General features: G+C 45.7%; 1 protein-coding gene across 5 annotated transcripts in view; it reads left to right on the plus strand.

Moving 5' to 3' along the window:
- Positions 1 to 22,641, plus strand: part of LOC143369376 (KICSTOR complex protein SZT2) — a 391,751-nt gene that overhangs the window by 116,571 nt on the left and 252,539 nt on the right. For 4 of the 5 annotated variants that reach the window (XM_076813233.1, XM_076813234.1, XM_076813236.1 and 1 more), the window contains one exon: positions 21,030 to 21,435. The exons of the other annotated variant lie outside the window; for it this stretch is intronic. In XM_076813233.1, the coding sequence (XP_076669348.1) occupies positions 21,030 to 21,435 (406 nt within the window). The remainder of the gene's footprint in view (positions 1 to 21,029; positions 21,436 to 22,641) is intronic. 5 annotated transcript variants of the gene reach the window in all.

The raw sequence follows: 22,641 nt of genomic DNA on the forward strand, positions 1-22,641 counted from the left end.
GAGGAGCGTTCGTTGATAAATACAATCGTCTTCGGCCACGAGGGATGTATATCCGAGGCCCAGAGATCCTTCCGATTCTTCTTGCCCGTCAACCACGCATTCCTTGTGAAGGTTGTGACGAAGCCACGTCACGCGCCGTGCGAGCATAGGGCGCAGATCGGTTAAGCCGAGTTCCGTCCGCGACCGCTAGGCGGCCGCGAAATCGCGAATCCTCTCGCGAGCGAAGATGTACGGTCTGTCTATATAAAGGCCACAACAAGCAATGTTGACAGCCATGTACAGTACCTAGTAGTGTGTAAACACCGCCGGACCGTACATCCATCCAAGACGCTCTTTTTGTATCCGTGAGGTGTGCACGTGTCGACCATAGTCACACTGTGCCGATTACTAGCCTCCTTTCCGAAATAGGCCGAGAGCAATCTTGCGCCCTACCTTGCCGATGAGGTGTCTCCGCGTCCAATAGGCCAGAGCCCTATTGCACATTGGAATTCTATTGTACGACTCCGGCACGACGCGCCTTATAGACCATCAGGGCAGAACGTTCACTACCTCCACATCCTCCGTCCCCGCAAGCGCCGCCGCGATCGAGACGGTTACCGGTGGGACGGAGAAGGAGTTAGATGCCGACTCAGTCGGTAAGGCCAGATTCGACGAATGATCAGAAGCGTGGTTCAATAAATAAGAATTTTTTATTTTTTCCCTATACAATTCCGAGTCGCGGGTTCTCGGTACGTCTCGATCGCGGCGGCGTTACTTCACGCGGTGGCGGCGCTTGCGACGAGCTGGGGGACGGAGGATGTGAACGTAGTGAACGTTCTGCCCTGACGGTCTATAAGGCGCGTCGTGCGGGAGTCGTACAATAGAATTCCAATGTGCAATAGGGCTCTGGCCTATTGAGCGCAGAGACACCTCATCGGCAAGGTAGGGCGCAAGATTGCTCTCGGCCTATTTCGGAAAGGAGGCTAGTAATCGGCACAGTGAGACTATGGTCGACACGTGCACACCTCACGGATACAAAAAGAGCGTCTTGGATGTACGGTCCGGCGGTGTTTACACACTACTATGTACTGTACAAGAGCTGTCAACATTGCTGGCTGTGGCCTTTATATTGACAGACCGTACATCTTCGCTTGCGCCGTATGCTCGCACGTCGCGTGACGTGGCTTCGTCTCACCCCCTCCTTACTTTGGGAAGGAAGACGGTTGACTAGATCGGTTTATTGGGCTTATTTGTCCCTTATGTTATGGGTACAATCTTAGAAACTAACTTAACTTATGGGTTGCAACCCCGGGAACGACTTAACCTAACCTAACCTACCCACCATCACTTATTCTACTTATCGCTAGCGGTCCGCGGTTGCTTCCGCGGGGGCAGAGGACCGTCGGCTCCGAACCTCGATGTCGAGGTCCCCGTTGCGGAAACGTCTGCCCAGTACTACGGCGGTGGAGGTGGTGACCGCGTACACCTGCCGTGGCCGCATGGCGAGCGGGTGGAACACCACCATGCCGGGGTGGTCCTCGGCTCAGGTCCATGGGCGTCGAGACGCTGGTTGCGAGGTCGTTGGAGGACCACCGCGACCGGAAAGGGCAAACGTTGGTGACGCTGCGGCGACTACCGGGGATGGCGAGGCCGCTGGGGGGGGGCTGAAGGCCGGGCTGAGCCAGCGGTGATGTTCGGGTGGCCTTGACCGGTGGTGGCGTGGCCGCTAGGGGGCCCTGAAGGTCTAGCGGTACCAGCAACGATGATCCGGGTCGTACCAGCGGCCGGTTGGTTGTAGGGCGCGCCGGGTATCAGTCGGGCGCCCTGGGGTTCCGGCCTGGTGGTAATGGCCGGCGGTACGGTGCGACGGAGGTCGGCGGGACAGTTTGTCCCGCTGCTGGCCCTGGACGCGATGTTGGCGAGAGCTGGAGGCTGGTGAAACCGGCCAGTTGCCTGAGGTCCAGTGGTTGGCCCTCCCAGTGGGCGATCCGCCGGCGCCGGGTGATCGCGCCCTGGTAAGCGGTGGCGTCGGCCGAGGTTGAGGGCTGCGGACTCGCCTCAAGAACCGCGATTTCCGCTCTGCGTGAGGGCGCCAGTACTCGCGGCGGTGGGCCACGATGCGGCGGTGGCTGGTCGCTGGGGCGTACTCTTGCCGGGCAGGGTCGCTCCTCAATGATCCTGGCTCTGCGTGGTTGTCTCTCTGGTGGCCCGGCTGGCGCAGAGCCGAGCGGCACGGCAGTACCGTGCCCGGAACGTTCGGGTGGATGCTCGTTGCGTGGCATGTTGATTGCCATTGTTTTCTCCGGCTCCTCGGCTGCGTCTTTTATACCGATCAGGGTGGCACTGTCGGCGCCGGCCTTTGTTTCTCGATCCTCACACGGTTTTAGATCGCTGAGGTGTGCGCGCGTCGGCTTACCGCGCGCGCCTTTTAGCACCACGACATTTGGCCCGGCGAACTTGGTAACTACGTACGGTCCGGTGAATTTGGGCGCCAATTTGGCGTTAAATTTTTTCGCCGCGGCGCTCAGGTGGTGTTCGCATTTCATCACCTGGTCATTGATTTAGGGTCGCCAGTCCTGGTGTCGGAGGTCATAGTAATGTTTCTGGCTCTGCTGTGCTCGCGCCAGATTCCACCGTGCGAGTTCGATTCGGTCCTTTATATCAACACATATAACAACGACTAACAAGTCGTTGTTGCCATTTCCGGGTGTCTTCTACGGTCGGTTCCTCTACTGGTTCTCTGGGGGTCGTTAGTTCTCGACCAAAATTCAGTGCAGCCGCTGGTGTACTCTGTGTTGCCTCGTGCCGGGCGGTGTTGTAGGCGAACGCGATCTCGGGTAACCACGGATCCCAGGTCATATGATCGTTAACTGTGAACTGAGCGATCATTGTTTTGATCACTCGGATTGCTCTCTCCACGGGGTTGCACTGTGGCGTGTACGGTGGCGTCTTACGGTGGTCAATACCGTACTCTCGCAGCAGGGCAGTAAATTCTCGACTCTCGAACTGTTTACCATTTTCGGTAATTACTTGGCGTGGGCATCCGAAACGCATTACAACTCTTTCTCGGAATGCATTGGCGACGGCCGGGGCGGTGGCTTGTCGGAGAGGTTGCAGTTCGATCCATTTCGTGAATTTATCCTGCATCGCGAGTATCACGGTATTACCCTTTTTTGACCGCGGTAACGGGCCCACGAGATCGGCTGATACGACATCCCACGGGTGAGCGGCTGGCGTGGTGTGCATGAGTCCCGCCGGGGCGCGCTGCTGTACTTTGTACTCTTGGCACTTTCGACACTGCCGTACATACCGGGCGGCATCCCGGAACATTCCTGGCCAGTACTATTTTCGGGCCAAGCGGGCAGTTGTCTTGCTAATGCCAAGATGTCCGGCCGTGGGAGCATCGTGATTGGCCCGGAGGACTTCGTCGCGCTTTGCCCACCGTACGCACTGCTTCCACTCGTCTTCCGGATGACCACCGGTCGTGTCTGGAAAATGGCGGTACATGTCGTTGCCATGAATCCGGTAATCCGGGTGGAGGAGCGGTGTCTACTCGACGGCTCGCTTCTTGGTTTCGTACCATTCTTTGAGCCCCTCGGCGGTTACATGGGTGATCTTGCCTTGGCGGGAGAGGGCGTCTACCACGAGGTTATTCTCGCCCTTCCGGTATTCGATTTTAAAATCGTATTGTTGGAGCTCCAGGCTCCAACGGGCCAATCTTCCCGAGGGGCTATCGATGGCCTGCAGCTATTTTAACGCCTGGCGGTCGGTTAGGACGGTAAAAGAATATCCTTCCAGGTACGGGCGCATCTTTCGAATGCCCCAGACTACGGCCAAGCATTCCCTTTCGGTGACCGAGTAATTTCGCTCGACCGTGTTGAGCGTGCGGCTTGCGTAGGCTACTACTCGCTCTTCACCATCGTGATCTTGTGTTAATACAGCACCGAGGCCACTTTGGCTGGCGTCGGTCTGTAGCACGAATGGTCGGTCAAAATCGGGACAGGTTAGAACTGGTGTGGTGGCCAACTGGTGGCGGAGCGCTTCGAATGCGGCTTGGGCTTCTTCTGTCCAGGTCCAACGAGTACGTTTCTGGAGAAGCTGGTTCAACGATGCGGCGGTATCGGAGAATTGGGGAATGTATCTCCTATACCAGGAGACCATCCCCAGGAAGCTTCTTAATTCGCGCAGGTTCCGCGGTGGAGGTGTATTTCGTATCGCCTCGACCTTGTCGGGATCGGTTTTGACTCCACGATCTGACACGACGTGCCCTAAATATTGGTGTTCAGTCTGGCAGAACCGGCATTTCTACTCGTTTAGACGTAGACCGGCCTGCTGCAGTCGTCGCAACACCTTTCGGAGGTTCTCCAAGTGCTCTTCAAACGTTCGGCCCAGGACGATAATGTCGTCCAAATATGCAAAGGCTCTAAGCTCTAGGCTGGGTCCAATGATACTGCTGAGGAGCCTTTGGAACGTGGCGGGGGCTGAGTGGAGGCCGAACGGCATGACGCGGAATTGGTACAATCCGCGTCCTGGAACGGTAAAGGCCGTTATCGGGCGGCTCTTCTCGGCCAGTGGCACTTGCCAGTATCCGTTAACGAGGTCTAGCGTCGAAATATATCGCGCTTCGCGCAGCTTATCCAGGGTAGCCTGCACTTGTGGCAGCGGGTAAGCGTCCTTTTCAGTGACATCATTGATTCTGCGGAAGTCAATGCAGAATCGCTTTTTCTTCTTGCTGCCTTTCTTGGCGACCATGACTACGGGCGAGTTCCACGGGCTGCTGGAAGGCTCGATTACCCCGTCTGTCAGCATTTGGTCTACTGCTTTGTTGATCAGGGTCTGGATGGCAGAATTCCTGGGCGAATATCGCTGCTTGATCGGTTCGGTCGCCTTTAGGCGTATACGGTGCTCAGCGAGGCGAGTTGTTCCTCGCAGCACTCGGAATGGCGGCAAATCTTCTTCCAAGAGTTGTTGCAGAGCGGCTTCCTGAGCTGGCGTGCATCGGCGAATGCCGGGGGCTTCTACGGCCGCGGTTTCGGCGTGGCGGGTCCAGCGTTGCTTACCGAGTTGCACTTCCAGGCCCATTTTCGTTAGGACATCTATGCCTAGTAAGGCGGCGTGCGATAATCCGGGGAGCACAGTGTATGTGTGTTGTACCGCCTGCCCGTTGATGTCGGCGGGGAGCGTCATATCGCCTTGCAGCGATACTTCGGCGCTGTCGGCGAAGCTGGCCGTGAATGTAGCGGGCCCGAGAACATATGCTTGTTGCCGGCATGCGGTGGCGACATCTGGTCGGACAAATGATCTGGTTGCTCCGGTGTCGATCAGTGCCCACTAGCGCATGTTACCGACCTGAAAGGCGAGGTACAGTCGGGGGTCCTCGTCTAGCTGTTTAACCGAGGCCTTGGCGCCGGGGCGTTTGTGCGGTCGCCTCGTTGGCCGCGTCCTGCCTCGTTTCCCGAGATCGGATTGCAATTGCACTCTCTAGTGGTGCGTCCGGCGATTCCGCAATACGAGCAAAAGAGTTTGCTTGCTCTTCGGCATTCTTGGCGGCGATGGCCGCGTTGGCCGCACCTCCAACAGCACGTATTGCGATCATAGTCCTCCTGTACCTCAGCAAGGTGGTGTGTTCGTGGCTGGACCGTTCGTCGTTCTTGTCGCCGCTCCGGCCGGGCGGCTTCTTTTTCTTCGGCCGTGACTTTATCTTGGTCAGCGGCTAACCTCATCATTTCAGGCAGAGTTTTGAAGTCAGTCCGCTTGATGACCCTTCGATACTCCGGTCGGAGGTTTCGGTACGCTCGGTGGACCTGTTGTTCCAGTGTGTATTTCCCATACTGTTGCATCAACGGGAGCAGGTCCAATATAAAGTCGGTGGCCGTTTCCTGCGGCCGTTGGACGCGCCGGGTGATCTTTTCCTCGAGCTCGTCTTCGGCAGCTCGGAAGAAAGCTCGGAAGTCCGCGACGAAGTCGTTCCACGACTGCCATTCCGTACGGCGGAGGCGATACCAGCCCAGTGCTCGTCCCTTCAGGATCTCGGAAAGGCACTGTATGATTTGGGTAGGGGTGACCATATAGCTGTGTTGGAGGTCACTCAGCCTTTGTAAGAATTCGGCGGCTCCTGCGCCGCCGTCATAACGGGTCTCCCACCTCCGGATCCGCTCCATAGGCGTAGTCTCGGGGGCAATCATGCCGATACCCTGGCTATGGGCGTTACTCGCTGGTACCGGGTGCGGTTTCCGGCCGGCTGGTATCTTCGCTGGACACTGTTATCGTTGGTGGTCCTATAACCTTCTGATCTCGGCAGTACGCAGTGACTCTTTGTCTTAGCTCGTCTAGCGTGCCAGTGGCGTCGAGCCCGTAGAATTCCGCGACTTTAACTAGGTCTGCTTTTCTTAGCTCGTAGACCCAGCTCACACCCTGATTCATTTGTCCTTCTCCTTTTCGAGTCGCCGTTCGGGCGCCAATTTGTGACCGTCTCCGGTTGGCAAGACGGTTACCGGTGGGACGGAGAAGAAGTTAGATGCCGACTCAGTCGGTAAGGCCAGGTTCGACGAATGATCAGAAGCGTGGTTCAATAAATTAGAATTGTTTATTTTTTCCTATACAATTCCGAGTCGCGGGTTCTCGGTACGTCTCGATCGCGGCGGCGGCGCTTGCGACGACCTGGGGGACGGAGGATGTGAACGTAGTGAACGTTCTGCCCTGACGGTCTATAAGGCGCGTCGTGCGGGAGTCGTACAATAGAATTCCAATGTGCAATAGGGCTCTGGCCTATTGAGCGCAGAGACACCTCATCGGCAAGGTAGGGCGCAAGATTGCTCTCGGCCTATTTCGGAAAGGAGGCTAGTAATCGGCACAGTGAGACTATGGTCGACACGTGCACACCTCACGGATACAAAAAGAGCGTCTTGGATGTACGGTCCGGCGGTGTTTACACACTACTATGTTCTGTACAAGAGCTGTCAACATTGCTCGCTGTGGCCTTTATATTGACAGACCGTACATCTTCGCTCGCGAGACGATTCGCGGTCGGAACTCGGCTTAACCGATCTGCGCCGCATGCTCGCACAAGGTAGATAAAAACCGCAACGTAATGGGCCGAGCCATATTCGGTTTAGCCCTAATTCTGGCGAAGTGAGCGAACTCAGTAGCGGAGAAGAGGACACTGATTGCCGCGGCAACGCTAGAGATAGTCACTTCCAGATTTTCGTTCGGCACCACGGGGATACCCATGATGATAAGTTCGAAGTCTCTTTTGGCAGCAGCAAGACTGTCAAGACGTCGTGAAATGTCCTGCGACGGCGGAAGCATATCATTAGGAAAGGTCGTGATCTTGTTTTCAAGATTTGATATCCTTTGCTCGTGCTGTGCAGTCCGCGTAACAAGAGACTGATGCGAGGCAGAGACGATATTGACACGGGTTTTTAAATCCCCCACAATGACTTTCATTTGGGCGAATTCAGAGAGGCATTGATCCAGTTTGTTATTCACCTCATAAAGCTCGCCGAGTTTCGTGTTGATATCAGCAAGTATGTCCATAAAGGGCGTCGAATTGGGGATATCAATCTGGACGTAGGGTGCAGTGTCACAACGAGAGGAGGAACCAGTCAGAGAAGCACTCGTTGGAGTGGTACCCGTTATGGGTTTGTTCGTGCCGCAGGCTGCGCACACACCAGATTTGGGCAAAAATTTCGAGCATTTCTTGCAACGATTCATCCTGTTCAGTCTACAGCTGACACAATCGGTGAAGTAGCTAGCTGAATACAGCGATTGCCAGAAGATGTCCTTCTTCGTCTGTGGGTAAAGTCGATGGAGACAATGACGACACGAGCAGCGATGCAAAAACATGGGCAAAAACTCCGAAACAATAGACGTAACGGCTCGGTAAATTGGATCGAGACGAAGAAAGAAGGAATATAGTCACTAAAATTAGCACTTTATAATAGCGACAGAGGCGTGAAACGGTGGCTTGCACCTTATGATCACACGACGAACACTTTGTAACAGCACGATTAGCGAAAAGGTGGAACCACTGGAGGAAAATGCGAATAACAGCGGGAGCGAGATAAACCACGTGCACCTTGACTGACCATCAGAAGTTATATATTACAGGGGAGGCCGTGATTGCCCCGCTTGGCATTAACAAAACTCCAGAAACTTCTCACATTATGCCGGACAGAGTTTTCAACGTTTTCTATATATACCCGATAGTCCTTCGTCATTAACTGCTTGCATTGGGAACGAAGGCTAGAAAAGACCCAATAGTCACTCAGAGAATTAGAATTCTTATACTCCTTATGCGCTTTCTTCTTACAAATGAGGTAATTTAAGCTGGCTGAAAACCATCGTGGGTAGAGAGGGCGTCTTACTATACTTTGAGGGATAAAGGCCTCAATTGCCACGTTAAGGTGAGCATAAAGACGATCAACGGCAATATCCGGATCAATTCCGCGTGTGATCAAATCTCCGTCTACCGAATTTAAGTAACTAATTACATTAGGATAATTACCCTGCTTAAAGTCACGAACGGTACTATTCACATTGACTTGGTCGCTCTGCGGAGCTAGATCTCTTAACCGAACTATAAGCGGTGGATGATACGCATCCGGAGTTAGCAGGTAATCAATTGCCCTATCTACGGTAACATCATAATCCTTTACAAAAATTAAATCTAATATAGTATCACACGGGTTGAAGACAATATTCACCTACGCAAGGCTACAATAGCCATACCGCTCACGAATAAGATCAATGGCCATTGACTTATTCATTACATATGATTAGCAGTAGTCCAATGGGGTTGAGTTTGGAGTATATTTCATCCCGAGAATCTCCCTAATCTATTGTTAATACGTTTATGGGGATCTAATAGTGAATATAGGTAGTGTGGTGAAGCTACGGGTCACTCGACATCTTCCCGCGAGCGAGGTTGATCAAAGACCCGCAGTCAGAAAAAACGGTGACATGGGAGAAATGCTCAAACAAAGCATTCGACCGCATTAAGAATCTAACCGTTACAAGAGGACAAAGGGAAATAAAGAGCGTGTTGACATAAATCAGGCGTTGAATTAATTCTCCCTATCCGAACCGGAATAACGCGCCCATCCACTTCAGTAGTAAGTTTTCAGTATTAGATGATTCATCAGAGGCTCGAATGCCGCAAGAACGAAAGTCGGAGGCGTGGCAAATTACAAAGCGCGCTTCGTTTGTTTTCAAAGATATAACGTTTCTGCGCAAGGCGTCACCGTGTGTTACAGGGAATATCCACGAGTAGAGCAGTTACCCGTGAAATTTTTGGATTGGTTCGCGTGACGTGCAATTAAGAAATAAATTTCACGAACAAGAATTCTTCTTTTGTAACAAACAATGAAACAATTTATTCAATAAAGATTATGACGCTAGGTTGAAAGAACATTACAAAAATCACGGCGTTAAATCGAAGGAATAGACATAAATTATGTTGGTGACGCACTCGGTCGATATAACAGAATTTCGATTTGATAAATTTGATCACGACGCTAAGTCGGTATAATAGAACCTAAAATCTAAACGAACGAGTAATGACGCTATGGTATAATAGAACATAAAATCGCTTATGACACTTTTGTCGATAGAGTATTCGTTTAAGTTGAGAATTTAGAGTTTGTTCCTTGGAACTGGTATAATAGTTGGGAACCTTGACTTGGTTCCTTCGGTCTGGATTAATAGCTTCCTGGTGCCTAGAGGTTGGCTTTAGCTATCTCAGATGGTAGCCGAAGAGCCGATTAAAAGTCGTCGCTTATTACGCCAAAGTGAAGCGCGGCGACCAAAGCGAAGTGCTCTTCGCCTCTCTTCTGCCATACGAGCGATGCGTGGTCACCGCGCTTCGGCCTAGTTAACCCTTATGTACGCAACCGCATACCCGGGTACCCATTCCTATGTTTCCTTTAGTAATTTTTTATGTTCTTGTGAAAATATCGCAAAACCTCTTCGGTTCTCCATTCTTCGCAGCCTTTTGCCCCGATATACGTTTTTGAAATCAAAATTGATGCAAAAGATTTTAAATAGTAAAGCTTCAAACTTATGTATACACTTGTTGGATAACCGGGGTATCCGGCTGCCCATGGAAGGCAGGCTGTAGTTGAATGATTTATGAAAAGAAGTTTTTTAAAGAAATTATACAGGACACAAAATTCTTAACTAATACTGTTTATTTATTAAAATAAATAATATAAATGTTATTAGCAAACAAAAGGACAATGTCCACACATTGTGAGTGTATTAGCGTGCTCATCACATATTGGTTTTAGGCACTTCTGACAGCACTTTCGAGTTTTCTTACGTTTTTTTCGCAGGATCAGCTTGACATATATAACAGGATCCTACAACTTTTTTTCTCCCGCTTGTATCTCGTTGCTGTGTAGAACCAGAACTCGAAGGGACGTCGTTCATTATGCCTGGCTTATGTAGCATACTCTCTATTGCTAATTTACTAGTAAAGTGTCTCATTACTTGGACATTCGATGATCGGCTTCCAATTGTTGGAAGACAAAGTTCTTCCCCTAATTGGCGTAAGTATATACGGCGGATTTAATTTTTTGCGCAACATGCTATTATTTGACTGTATGTCAACCATATGAGGTATGAGGCAAGAGCGGCATTATCAAGGATGATGTAGAAGAATGCTAGTCGCCACCTGGCAGTTCGTCTTTGTGTACTATATCTCCATATAATTTTCTCCATCATATCTACGTCAGATTTTATTTCATTGTAAAACTGAATAATTTCGGGGTTTCGTTTTGGCCCAGAAATAGTATTATCATTATGCATTCTTGATAACAATATAAAAGCCTTTTCTCTTTTTGGCACATACGAGTAGATCGTAATTTTTTGGTGATAGTTAAACAAGGTAGAATACAGTTCACGTGACTTAGATTGTGCCATTTCTGTGGGAATATATTTATCGTTTTTTCTTCTTGTACCGACAATTGTAAATTTCCAAGATAACAGATGTTTGGCTAAAGGAAGGGTTGTAAAAAAATTATCCATCGTAATATTTCAGCCGGATCCTTTATAGGCAACAACTAAATCTTTCACAACTTGCTCACCCTGATTTGTTTCGCGGACTGATGTAGCCTTTCCCGTGTAAATTTGCCCAGATAATGAGTAATAATTTTCAGAATCGCAACTCCACCATACCTTGATCCCATATTTAGTTGGCTTCGATGGCATATATTGCATAAACCTGGTTCTACCTCTATAAGGAAAAAGTTGCTCGTCCACAGTTAAATACACCGATGGTTTCTACGCTTTTTCTTAATTTAAATTTAGCATCATCCATACAGGGTGTCCCAAAAATGTCGGAGTTCCTTGAAAGGGGTGACTCAGGGGGTGATTTGAAACAACTTTTTCCTTAGCGAAAATATTGTCCAGAGCTTCGTTAACGAGATATTAACAAAAACTCCCGACTAATCAGAGCGCACGCCTTCCGCCCGAGCTCCCGTTGTAGCGTTGGCTACGCGGTAGGCGGCTGCGCTTGTACTACGAAGGTACGAACAAGCAAGTCGGCATGCATCGAAGGAAACCGCGTTACACAGTTTTTATTTTAAAGCGGAATCTTAAATAATTATTGTTTGAAGTGAGAGATCAAGAAATACGTGAATTTCATTTTCAAATAAGGCATACACGAAAAGGTAATGTAACAGAAAATGTACGACAAGTGATCGTAATTCGTTATTAAGGTAAAAATCCGTCGATTAATTACGGCCAACATAACTAAATTTAAAAAATAATATTAGGTGTAGGAATAAAGTCTTTCCGAATTGGACTTACATAATCAGTATAAAGCAACCGAATTTCTATCGTAGTGATATTCGTAAGCTACCAAAAAAATAGCCAAAGGTAATTAACAATAATGGAAATTATTTCGATGGTTGAGTTGTTTTCATACTTTTTAAATCAAACTGTTATTGAACCCTAAAATCGAACAGAATTTATTTCTACACTAATAAATTAAATAACACTCACGCCTACGAGCATTCCTTTCCTTTCTTTCCTTCCTTTTCGGAATCCTGTGTCACTAAGTAGGTCACTGTGCCGATCCTGGTCATCGGAGGACGAAAAGATTTATGGTAGGGTTGCGCCCACTGCTCAGCTGATCGCAGGTATACGACACCATCCGAAGGTAAGGATCGCAACGTCAAGTGCGTCCGGGTTAATGTACCGAATATTCACTTCACTGCACGGCCACTTACACTGATCACTTAAATTTACTTTTCATGGAACGTGTTGTTCCTACGTTATACAATTGGTGACCCCGAAAGGGGCCGATTACTGTTAGTTGAGCAGTTTGTCGATGTGACCACCCTCAGCGTCTATGCACGCCTTGCGGCATCATTGACTCCGTTGAGAATAATCTTGACGCCAAACGCCGAATCGTACCCTCGCTGGGGGTTTGGATGTGCCGGTATTCCCGTGTAAACACTCGCACAGTAGCACTTGCGTTCCCGTTGTTCCCGGCGTATACCCAGAACATCGCGTGATATTCTTGAGCGGTGAACATTTCTGGGACGAGATTGCTAGCTGACTGACAGGATTTTTTCCAAGCAACTTCCTCTACCCCCAAGTAGTTTCTCTCGTTCCATTATGAGTTAACTCCCACCAGAACAAGAGGCTTTAGGTAAAAAGAAGCCAGCACATTTTCGAAACACACGTTCTTTGCAGATGTGCAACGAACGACCCATCCTGCACTTTCACAAAAGCCCGCACTCCGTTCTTTTACTGCCAATGTACCCGTTGCTTCGAAATAGACAGCAGACACCACGTGTTTCGGTTCGAAAGGGCCCGAAGAGGAGAGAAACAGAAAGTCTTCGAGTTGCTATAAAGAAGAAAAGGCATACCATTCCTGTTTCCGTTTTCCAATATCCTGAGTTCACATCAGCTACGAGACGGAACCAGCTAAGAAACCAGCCATAAATTACTCAAAACAAATCGTTATTTACCGCCGACTCGCAGGACAATACGGTAATAAACCGCGACCCTGGAGAAATGCTTTGTCCGACCAGCCTGATTAATTTTTGGGAACTAGCAATTAAAAAGTAATATCCAACGTCAATACGCCTCGCGGAGAGATACAGGAAGAAAGGGGGTAACTCGTTTACTGCGCGTAGTCCCGCCTGTTTCGTGATTCCTTCAAATTAAAGACAGATCCCTTATCTCTCGAGTATAAGCACGCGCTAGAATTACAAAACAAAAGCACACGTTGACGTATTCCGTGCGAGAGAAGGTGGGCATCGGGGAGGAGATATTGCTGTGAAGAAGGCCTCTTCAAAACAATGGCCGTCTGGGAGGGATGCAGGGCAGATTTTTTTAGGTTACAACTAATCGGACTTCATGCCCACCTTTTCTCGCACGGAATACGTCAACGCGTGCTTTTGTTTTGAAATTCGAGCGCGTGCTTATACTCTAGAGATAAGGGATCTGCCGTTAATTGGAAGGAAGGACGAAGCAGGTGAGACAACGCGCAGTCAGCGAGTTACCCTCTTTCTTCCTGTGTCTCCCCGCGAGACGTATTTAAAATTAATCAGGCTGATTGGCCAAAGCATTTCGCCAGAGTCGCGGTTTATGACCGTATTGTCCTGCGAGTCGGGGGTAGAGAACGATTTGTTTTGGGTAATTTATAGCTTAGCTGGTTCCACCTCCTAGCAGACGAGAACTCAGGGTATCGGAAAACGGAACCACGTATGCCTTTTCTTCTTTATAGCAACTCGAAGACTTTCTGTTTCTCTTCTCTGCGGGCCCTTTCGAACCGAAACACGTGGTGTCTGCTGTCTATCTCGAAGCAACGGGTACATTGGCAGTAAAAGAACGGAGCGCGGGCTTTTGTGAAAGTGTAGGATGGGTCGTTCGTTGCACTTCTGCAAAGCACGTGTGTTTCGAAAATGTGCTGGCTTCTTTTTACCTAAAGCCTCTTGTTCTGGTGGGATTTAACTCATAATGGAGCGAGAGAAACTACTTGGGGGTAGAGGAAGTTGCATGGAAAAAATCTTGTCAGTCAGCTAGCAATCTCGTTCCAGAAATGTTCTCCACTCAAGAATATTACGCGATGTTCTGGGTGTACGCCCGGAACAACGGGGACGCAAGTGCTACTGTGCGAGCGTTTGCACGGGAATACCCGCACATCCAAACCCCCAGCGAGGCATTTGGCGACAAGATTATTCTCAACGGAGTCAATAATGCCGCAAGGCGTGCATAGACGCTGAGGGTGGTCACATCGAACAACTGCTCAGCTAACAGTAATCGGCCCCTTTCGGGGCCACCAATTTTATAACGTAGGAACTACGCGTTCCATGAGAAGTTTAATTAAGTGATCAGTGTTAGTGGCCATGCAGTGAAGTGAATATTCAGTACAATAACCCGGACGCACTTGACGTTGCGATCCTTACCTTCAGGTGGTGTCGTATAATTGCGATCAGCTGAGCGCTGGGCGCAACCCTACCATAAATATTTTCGTCCACCGATGACCAGGATCGGTACAGTGACCTACTTAGTAACACAGATTTCCAAAAAGGAAGGAAAGGAAGGAAAGGAATGTCCGAAATGGTAAGTTTTATTTAATTTATTGGTGATTATTGGGTGTAGAAATAAATTCTGTTCGATTTTAGGGTACAATAACTGTTTGATTTAAAAAATATTGAACAACTCAATCATCGAAATAATTTCCATTATTGTAAGTTACCTTTTGCAATTTTTCTGGCAGCTTACGAATATCACTGCGATATAAATTCGGTAGCTTTGTACTGATTATGTCAATCCAGTCTGAAAAAATTTATTCATACACCTAAAATTATTTTTCAAATTTAGTTATGTTGGCCGTACTTAAACTACGGATTTTTACCTCAATAACGAATTACGATCACTTGTCGTACATTTTCTGTTACATTACCTTTTCGTTTATGCCTTATTTGAAAATGAAATTCACGTATTTCTTGATCTCTCACTTCAAACAATAATTATTTAAGATTCCGCTTTAAAATAAAAACTGTGTAACGCGTACTGTGTGAAGGTACTTGTTCGTACCTTCGTAGTACAAGCGCAGCCGCCTACCGCGTAGCCAACGCTACAACGGGAGCTCGGGCGGAAGGCGTGCGCTCTGATTAGTCGGGAGTTTTTGTTAATATCTCGTTAACGAAGCTCTGGACAATATTTTCGCTAAGGAAAAAGTTGTTTCAAATCACCCCCTGAGTCACCCCTTTCAAGGAACTCCGACATTTTTGGGACACCCTGTATATCTTGTATGGGAGCTGCTTTATCATTGGCTCTCCGTTCTGCTCGTGTATTTAGATCGTCAAATCGAATAAATCGCAAAATATTACGAAATCTATTCAGACCCATAGTTGCTCGGTATAAAGGGTAGTAAGTAATTTTCCACATATCAGATGTATGATCCATATTAGAATTATTTACACCGGCTGTGAGTAAAATTCCTATGAAATCGAACAACTCTTCCGTCGTAAGGTTTCTCCATGTTTTTGCTAATTTTGTGGGATTGTCGCGATTGTATTTTGCATAGACAGTAGTCGCCTATGATTCGTGTGTCCCATAATAATATCGACCACTTCATTCGAAAAAATAAAATTGAATGTATCCCGAATCGATAATTTTCCTCTGGATCGATGTGGACCACTTTTTGACGGATGATCCTAGAAGATGGTGTTTGATGGTGAATTGGTAGATCTCAAAAGCATTTTCCGACGAATTACTGTTACCTTCAGTTTCTGAATCCGTGTTATCTTCATGTTCCTCTGACTCTGTGTCTGTTATCACTTCACTTCTCTCAGCTTCAGTAACATTTTGATCGATCTCAGAAGCTTCATCATTCAATGACTCTATTTGTGGTTGCGATAGCCACTATTCATCTTCATCACTGGATAGTAGAACCTTCTTCTTCCAATAATGCAGTCAAATAAGTATCTTTTTCCGCCTGCGATAATCTAAAAAAATGTTGTGCACGTATGTCTATTACACAATTGTGATATACTAAATTCACAATTGCTTTTAGATATTGTATGTAAGAATGATATTTACCTTGAAAATTCTTCTGCTGATAATTCATCTATTTTGCCATACAATTATAAACTTCTAAAAATTGCAAGCTGTACTTCTCGGAGACACTATACGTTTTAGAATACAACTCCACAGAAATTTTTCTAAAATGCACGTCGTATACGAATCAAGAACTGACGCAAACTGATTCAGTTCTTCGTTTCGTTCTCTAGTTCGTTCCCTGGGTGCGTATACTTGTTTATATATACAAGATAACGTTCCGTTCACCACTGAACCAGAGACAACCATCTTCGTAGAGAGTCGAGAAACGCAAATGACATGGACGAACGATTTTAGCATCGAATTATGTTGGAGTTTCGAGTAATTTATCCGCTCAAATAGTTTAAAACGGCACTTGGTATATTATAGGAATGGAAAACTAAATGTTTCGAAGAAGTACGAAAGTAAAATTATCGCTGTAGTTGAGATCTTTCGGAACAGGACACGTAAGGTACCCGGGTGCCCCGGTTGCCCAACAACCGTGAAAATTTTGGTTGCGTACGTAAGGGTTAAAGCGTCTTCAGTTGTAAGCCAAGGAGGTAATGAAAGCGTCTCCAGTTGGTGATTTCATATTGCCTAGAAGCCGATTAAAGCGTCTCCAGATGGTAGCCAGAGAGCTAATTAAAGTGTCTCCAAGAGCTGGTTAGAGCGTCTCGGGATGGAAGCCAGAGAGCCGGTTTTAACCCGGATGGAAGTCTGAGACGTTATTCTCCACTTTAGCGTGGCAGCGTCGATACTGTCTTGATATTGTTAGGTCCATAATGATAGCGAAGTAATGCCGCTGCTTCGCTGACGGGCCTGTATTTATACCAAATCGTGATTCTTAGACCGCATTAATCACGCGTTACACTTTGCATTCAGTCGGTTGTACTATTACTGCGCGGAAAGAAGACTCCAGGCGGGAGGTGCAATCCGCCGCTAGCTCCACCTGAACCTCCGTCTGTTACATTGTAGTAAGTAGATGTGGCCGATTCCACCAATAACAAAAATACGTGTGTCCTGTCTTTATGAGTGTGCACCAACCGGTGACAAAAACCAATCGTCACAGCGGCGGACTGCATCCCCCGTGACCGCTCGCCAGGAGTCTTCTAACTGCGCAGTAAAATAGTACACTTCTGCCCATGTGCGCGCGATCCACGCTCTAGTCGGTCCGTCGATCTTCTAAGGATTGCGCATATGCTCTGTGAACGCTAGTTCCCGTGTTACCCGGTAGGGCGCTACGCAATTTACATATTCGCGCCGGTACGCTACTTAATATATCATGAAAGAATGTAACAATATTTATTATAAGGAACAAAAGGAAAAAAATGATGGTGACTTAGCCCGAGTTTGTTACAAAGGGAATTTTCGAAGACTCTTGAACAATACTTTCGATGCTTTCCAGAATATGTATTGACATGAAACACATGAAACTCGTGCACAGAATGGAACTTTCGCGGCGTGAAAATACACCGGTGCCAGTCAAAGTATTCATTTCACAAAGTCCCTAGCATGAAGTGCACAAGCTGACTAATTTCCCATAGCATGACTCAACCTGTAATTTGGAAATCAGATGAAAGTGGTTATCTATTTATACGAATTTACTTTATTGTTAGTGACATTTAGATTCAGTATTGAAATATGTCATACATTATATAGATATTATATTGCATAATATTATATTGCATAATATTATATTGCATAATATTATATTGCATAATATTATATTGCATAATATTATATTGCATAATATTATATTGCATAATATTATATTGCATAATATTATATTGCATAATATTATATTGCATAATATCTATATAATGCATGACATATTTCAATACTGAATCTAAATGTCACTAACAATAAAGTAAATTCGTATAAATAGATAACCACTTTCATCTGATTTCCAAAATACAGGTTGAGTCATGCTATGGGAAATTAGTCAGCTTGTGCACGAGAATTGCATTATCATATATATATATATATATATATATATATATATATATATATATATATATATATATATATATATGATAATGCACATTTGTGTGCCATTTATGTACCATTTATATAATCTACACAAGCGGGTTGTCCCATTTGAAATGAACCGCGCAATTATCTTCTAAACTATACAATATTGAAAAAATATTACGAGTAAAACTTAAATTGTTTCGAGAGGGACATCTTGTGATGGTCACAAATCTTATCTAGGTGAACGTGCCATCCAAATTTTAAGTTCATCTTTGGATTTTTAAAATGAAAATGCTTTTATTCAGATGGACGTGTAACTCGTTCCGTGACAAATTCATCAACCTATAATATATTGGTGTTCCAAGATCATTCAAGGTCATTTAGTGCCGTTAAAAACTTACCTTCTTTGATCGTTCAGAAATTGTTCCTTAACTTCGATATTCGAAATGATGTCCTTGGACGTTAATGCATTGATGTATTCTATCCCTAAAAGATAGTTGCACCCTCTCCAACGTTGCAGAAGTATATTAAGTATCGGCAGGCATCCCTAATATGATTTTTCATATTATCCGGGCTAGTGGGTTCTTCCGGATAAACTTGATCTTTTACGAAATCCCAGACGAAAAAGTCCACAGGTGTCAAATCCGGAACCCACTACCCCTGATAATACGAAAAATCATATGAGGGATGTCTGCCAACAAATGACTTCTGCAGCATTGGAGAAGGTGCAATTATTTTTTAGGGCGCTGTAAATCAATGCATTGATGTCCGAGGTCATCATTTCGAATACCAAAGATAAGGATCCGTTTCTGGACGTTCAACGAAGGTAAGTTTTGAACGGCACTAAATGACCTTGAATGATCTTGGAACACCAATATTAGCAGAATAACGGATCGCCTGCGTTTGGATGTGGGAGTTTAGTACAAACACGTTTATGCAGCGGTCACTATTCACAATATACTGTATTGACACTATGTACAATTTTTAAACACAAATTATAATAAAACCGATATATTTATATATTATATAATATCCGCTTTATTATATATTATATTTTATCCGCTTTATTATAATTTGTGTTTAAAAATTGTTCATAGTGCAAATACAGTATATTGTGAATAGTTATGCAGCCTTCTAGAGCAATTTAGTGCAACCAGATAGAACGGTAATTAGCGATTATCGCAGCCGCAAACGCGCGATAAGTTCAGCGGTAGCGAGCAGTGCGTTACACGTAAGAAAGTTCGCGAACAAGCACTTAGAACCAGCGAGTGAAGGTTCGCGAACGTAGCGAGTAATTATAGCGTAAGCCAAAGCAATTAGAGTACTATCCGGCGTGGTTGCGAGCAAAGATAACGAGGAAATAGGCACCGATTTCCTCGTAACGAGAGCGGTTCCCCTTCCATCGATTGACAAGATGATCGATGCTTCCCAGGAGCAGGGGCGTCGCGCCAAGAAGTATCGCGCTCGAGCGATCGAGCCCGGGAGATGGTGGTAGTAATACGATTTCTCGAAAAACCAATATATTATAGGTCGATAAATTTGCCACGGAACGAGCTACACGTCCATCCGAATAAATGCATTTTCATTTTAAAAAACCAAAGATCAACTTAAAATCTTGAAGGCACGTCCACTTTGATATGATTTGTGACCATCACAAGATGTCCCCCTTGAAACAAATTAAGTTTTACTTATAGCATTTTTTTAATAATGAATAGTTTAGGAGATAATTGCGCGGTTTACTTCAAATGGGGCACCCTCTATAATAGCGAGGGCTAGGTGGGCCATTAAGGAGCCCGACCTCCATGATGTTTACCAGAGCCGCGCGGAAGGGGAGCACAAAAGCCAACGATAACGTGTGGGTGCAACGGATAGGGAAAACTATAGTAGTATACGGTGTAGAGCTGTTACTTTTTGACCCGTCGGGTATCCAGCTACCCGGAACAACTTCAAGCCATTGAATGTGGTATTCGATCGATGTGGCATTATGTGGTTCGATAATTTTTTACTAACATCAAACAATACCACAGACAATAAAACATGCAATTGCTTGAAGTTGTTTTGGGTAGCCGGGTACCCGACGGGTCAAAAAGTAAAGTAGCTGTATGCAGTGCAGGCTTATACCCGTAGGATAGGCTTCAATCACTGGGATTCTTGGGGGGGCCCAGTGTTCGCTGCATCTGGGCCTCCCAAGGGGGGCAGTTATTTTAGCCTATGGGTACGAGCCTACACCGCACACTATTACTTACACTCTTACAGTTTTCCCTATTCGTTGTAGTACACCCACGGTATCATTGGCTTCAAACTCCCCTTCCGTGCGACTCTGGAAAACACCATGAAAGTCGGGCTCCTTAATGGTACAACTGTCTCTCGCTGCTCTATACGGAAATTAATAATTGTATTAATTTTGCACAACTCTTTATTTATCATATAAGTATGTTATTGAATTGTCATAGGAAATATTCTATGTTCAATGTATTTTAATCACTCTTAGGGGTGAGGGGCGCCTACCCAGAAGGGTCAAAACAACATGCTTCGTTGGGAATTTTTTCTAGAAAAACCGATACACTTTTATTATTAAACAGCTGTCTATTATAAAGAGTACATCTTAAGAATAATTCAGTATTTTTTCTGTTAAAAAATATTGAAAGATTTGCGTATTATAGGCAATGCCCGAGACGTACCTGCTTAGTCATCGATTCCTGGTCCGTATAATAATCCTTCTGCATCAGCTTCCACATCCAATACTCCAATTGCTCCTGTCTACGACGCTGCCTCGCTTTTTCTCTTGTTTCTGCCGTCTTGCTTGCTCCGAGCGCTACATCGAGGAATGTTCTTACACGTGTATAACTTTAATAATATTTTCAGTATGTTGTACTTCAAGAAAACATTCATATCGATAAATCGGGTTTTCGAAAATTTCTGGGTAGGCGTCCCCCCTTAATAGATGCAAAGAAATTGAAAAAGTCATCTGATGTTTTTACCATATTATATTAATACAATGGACCTATTATTTTTTGCAGTTTACAATACCAGGAAGTAAAAGAAATATGCAACCAGAAATTTATGTAACTATAATAGCTCATACAACATTCTTCACAAGGCCTGCACAGCAAGTTTTAGTACAGGGTTGGCTTGTGACTGTGAATAATGTTGATCAACTTACAAATTTTATAGAAAAACAACTTAATATATTAGAAGAGAAAGTAGCGTCTGTTACTGCTGTAGCTAATCAACAGCTAGATAATTTAAGAGCTGAAAGTGAACGTTTAGTGGGTGGCCTGTTCGAAGAAAACAATACATATTTAAATAAAAGTAGCAGTAATTATGCTGCCAATCTTTCGATAATTTCACCTGAATCAAGTTTTGTGAATATGTTGAGATACGGAATGCTAGCGCTTACGCTATTGCCGGAACACAGCTGCGCACGTAAGTTTCATATATGTATATATTCGAACACATATTAAACTGACAAATGCAAAATATATTACTAACCACGAGTGGTTTCCAAGTATAACGTTGATTTTGTAACTAGTATTTGCATAGTGACAATTTGCAAACGGAACCTAATAACATATCTTAAAATTTGAATATCTCGTAATCTATTGGTTTTTGAATACACGCACTGTAATACATTAGTCCCTGGATGAGCTGAGAATTTTTGGCCCGGTTAAGCTGACCAGCGTTGTCAGAAGGGGGAAAATGGCCGCGGAGAGGGCTGGTGACGTAGTAGTAAGTAGGCCGTAGGTGACTAATACAATAATACAGGGAGAATCCTCGTATTACTTTGTTAGTCTATATACGGGCCATTCCACGTCAACCGAATCACCTTCGAGTCCAAAATTCGACAAAAAATTAGACAACCATGTGAGGGGCTTAAATTACTCGTATACACCTACACTTGCAAAAGAAAGGTAGCTTTTTGAAAAATCCAATATGGCGGCTACAATCTGCGAAATTGGCTCGCAGACTGTTCTACAGGGTGTCTACGGGAAGACTGGAAAGCTGGATATCTCCTAAAGTATTGGAGATAAATATTTTTTTACAGGAAATTACATGGTTCGAGAGGACCAATTTATTAGCGCAGACGATTTTTTCTTCGATTATTATTTTAAAAGATACGATGGTCAAGTTCAGTTTTTCAAATGGAACTATTTTTTTAAGAGATCAGTTCATAGTGCGTTCCAAAACAAATTCAATAAGCTTTAATGTATACACTTTATATATACTGTTTTTTTTAGATATTGCGCTTGCAAATTTACTGATTTTCCCTGGAAGAAAACCCGCTGGAATAGCAAGCACCGAGGGCAGTCTTGCTGGCGCCACGGGTGACATTGCCTGTTGAAACAGATACGTACCTGCCAAAGGTGTACGCCAGGAATGGCAGGCCCAAAGGCTGGACAATTCTTTTCCGTCAGAAATACTAGGTAGGCACTTCTGTGGTATCGAGAAACGCACCGTTAATGTTTCAAAACGTCAAAAAATTGATTTAGAGTTAGTACGCAAGGAGAAGTAGGAAAATGTGACTTAATTTTCACCTACAATAATCTTTTATTTCGCATTTCCTGCTACGCTCGGATGACCGGTTCTTTTGGGAGGGATGCAAGTTCGATTGATTAGGCTAGGTGGTGTGAA

Source organism: Andrena cerasifolii, chromosome 5, assembly GCF_050908995.1.
Source record: "Andrena cerasifolii isolate SP2316 chromosome 5, iyAndCera1_principal, whole genome shotgun sequence".
Classification (NCBI taxonomy): domain Eukaryota; kingdom Metazoa; phylum Arthropoda; class Insecta; order Hymenoptera; family Andrenidae; genus Andrena; species Andrena cerasifolii.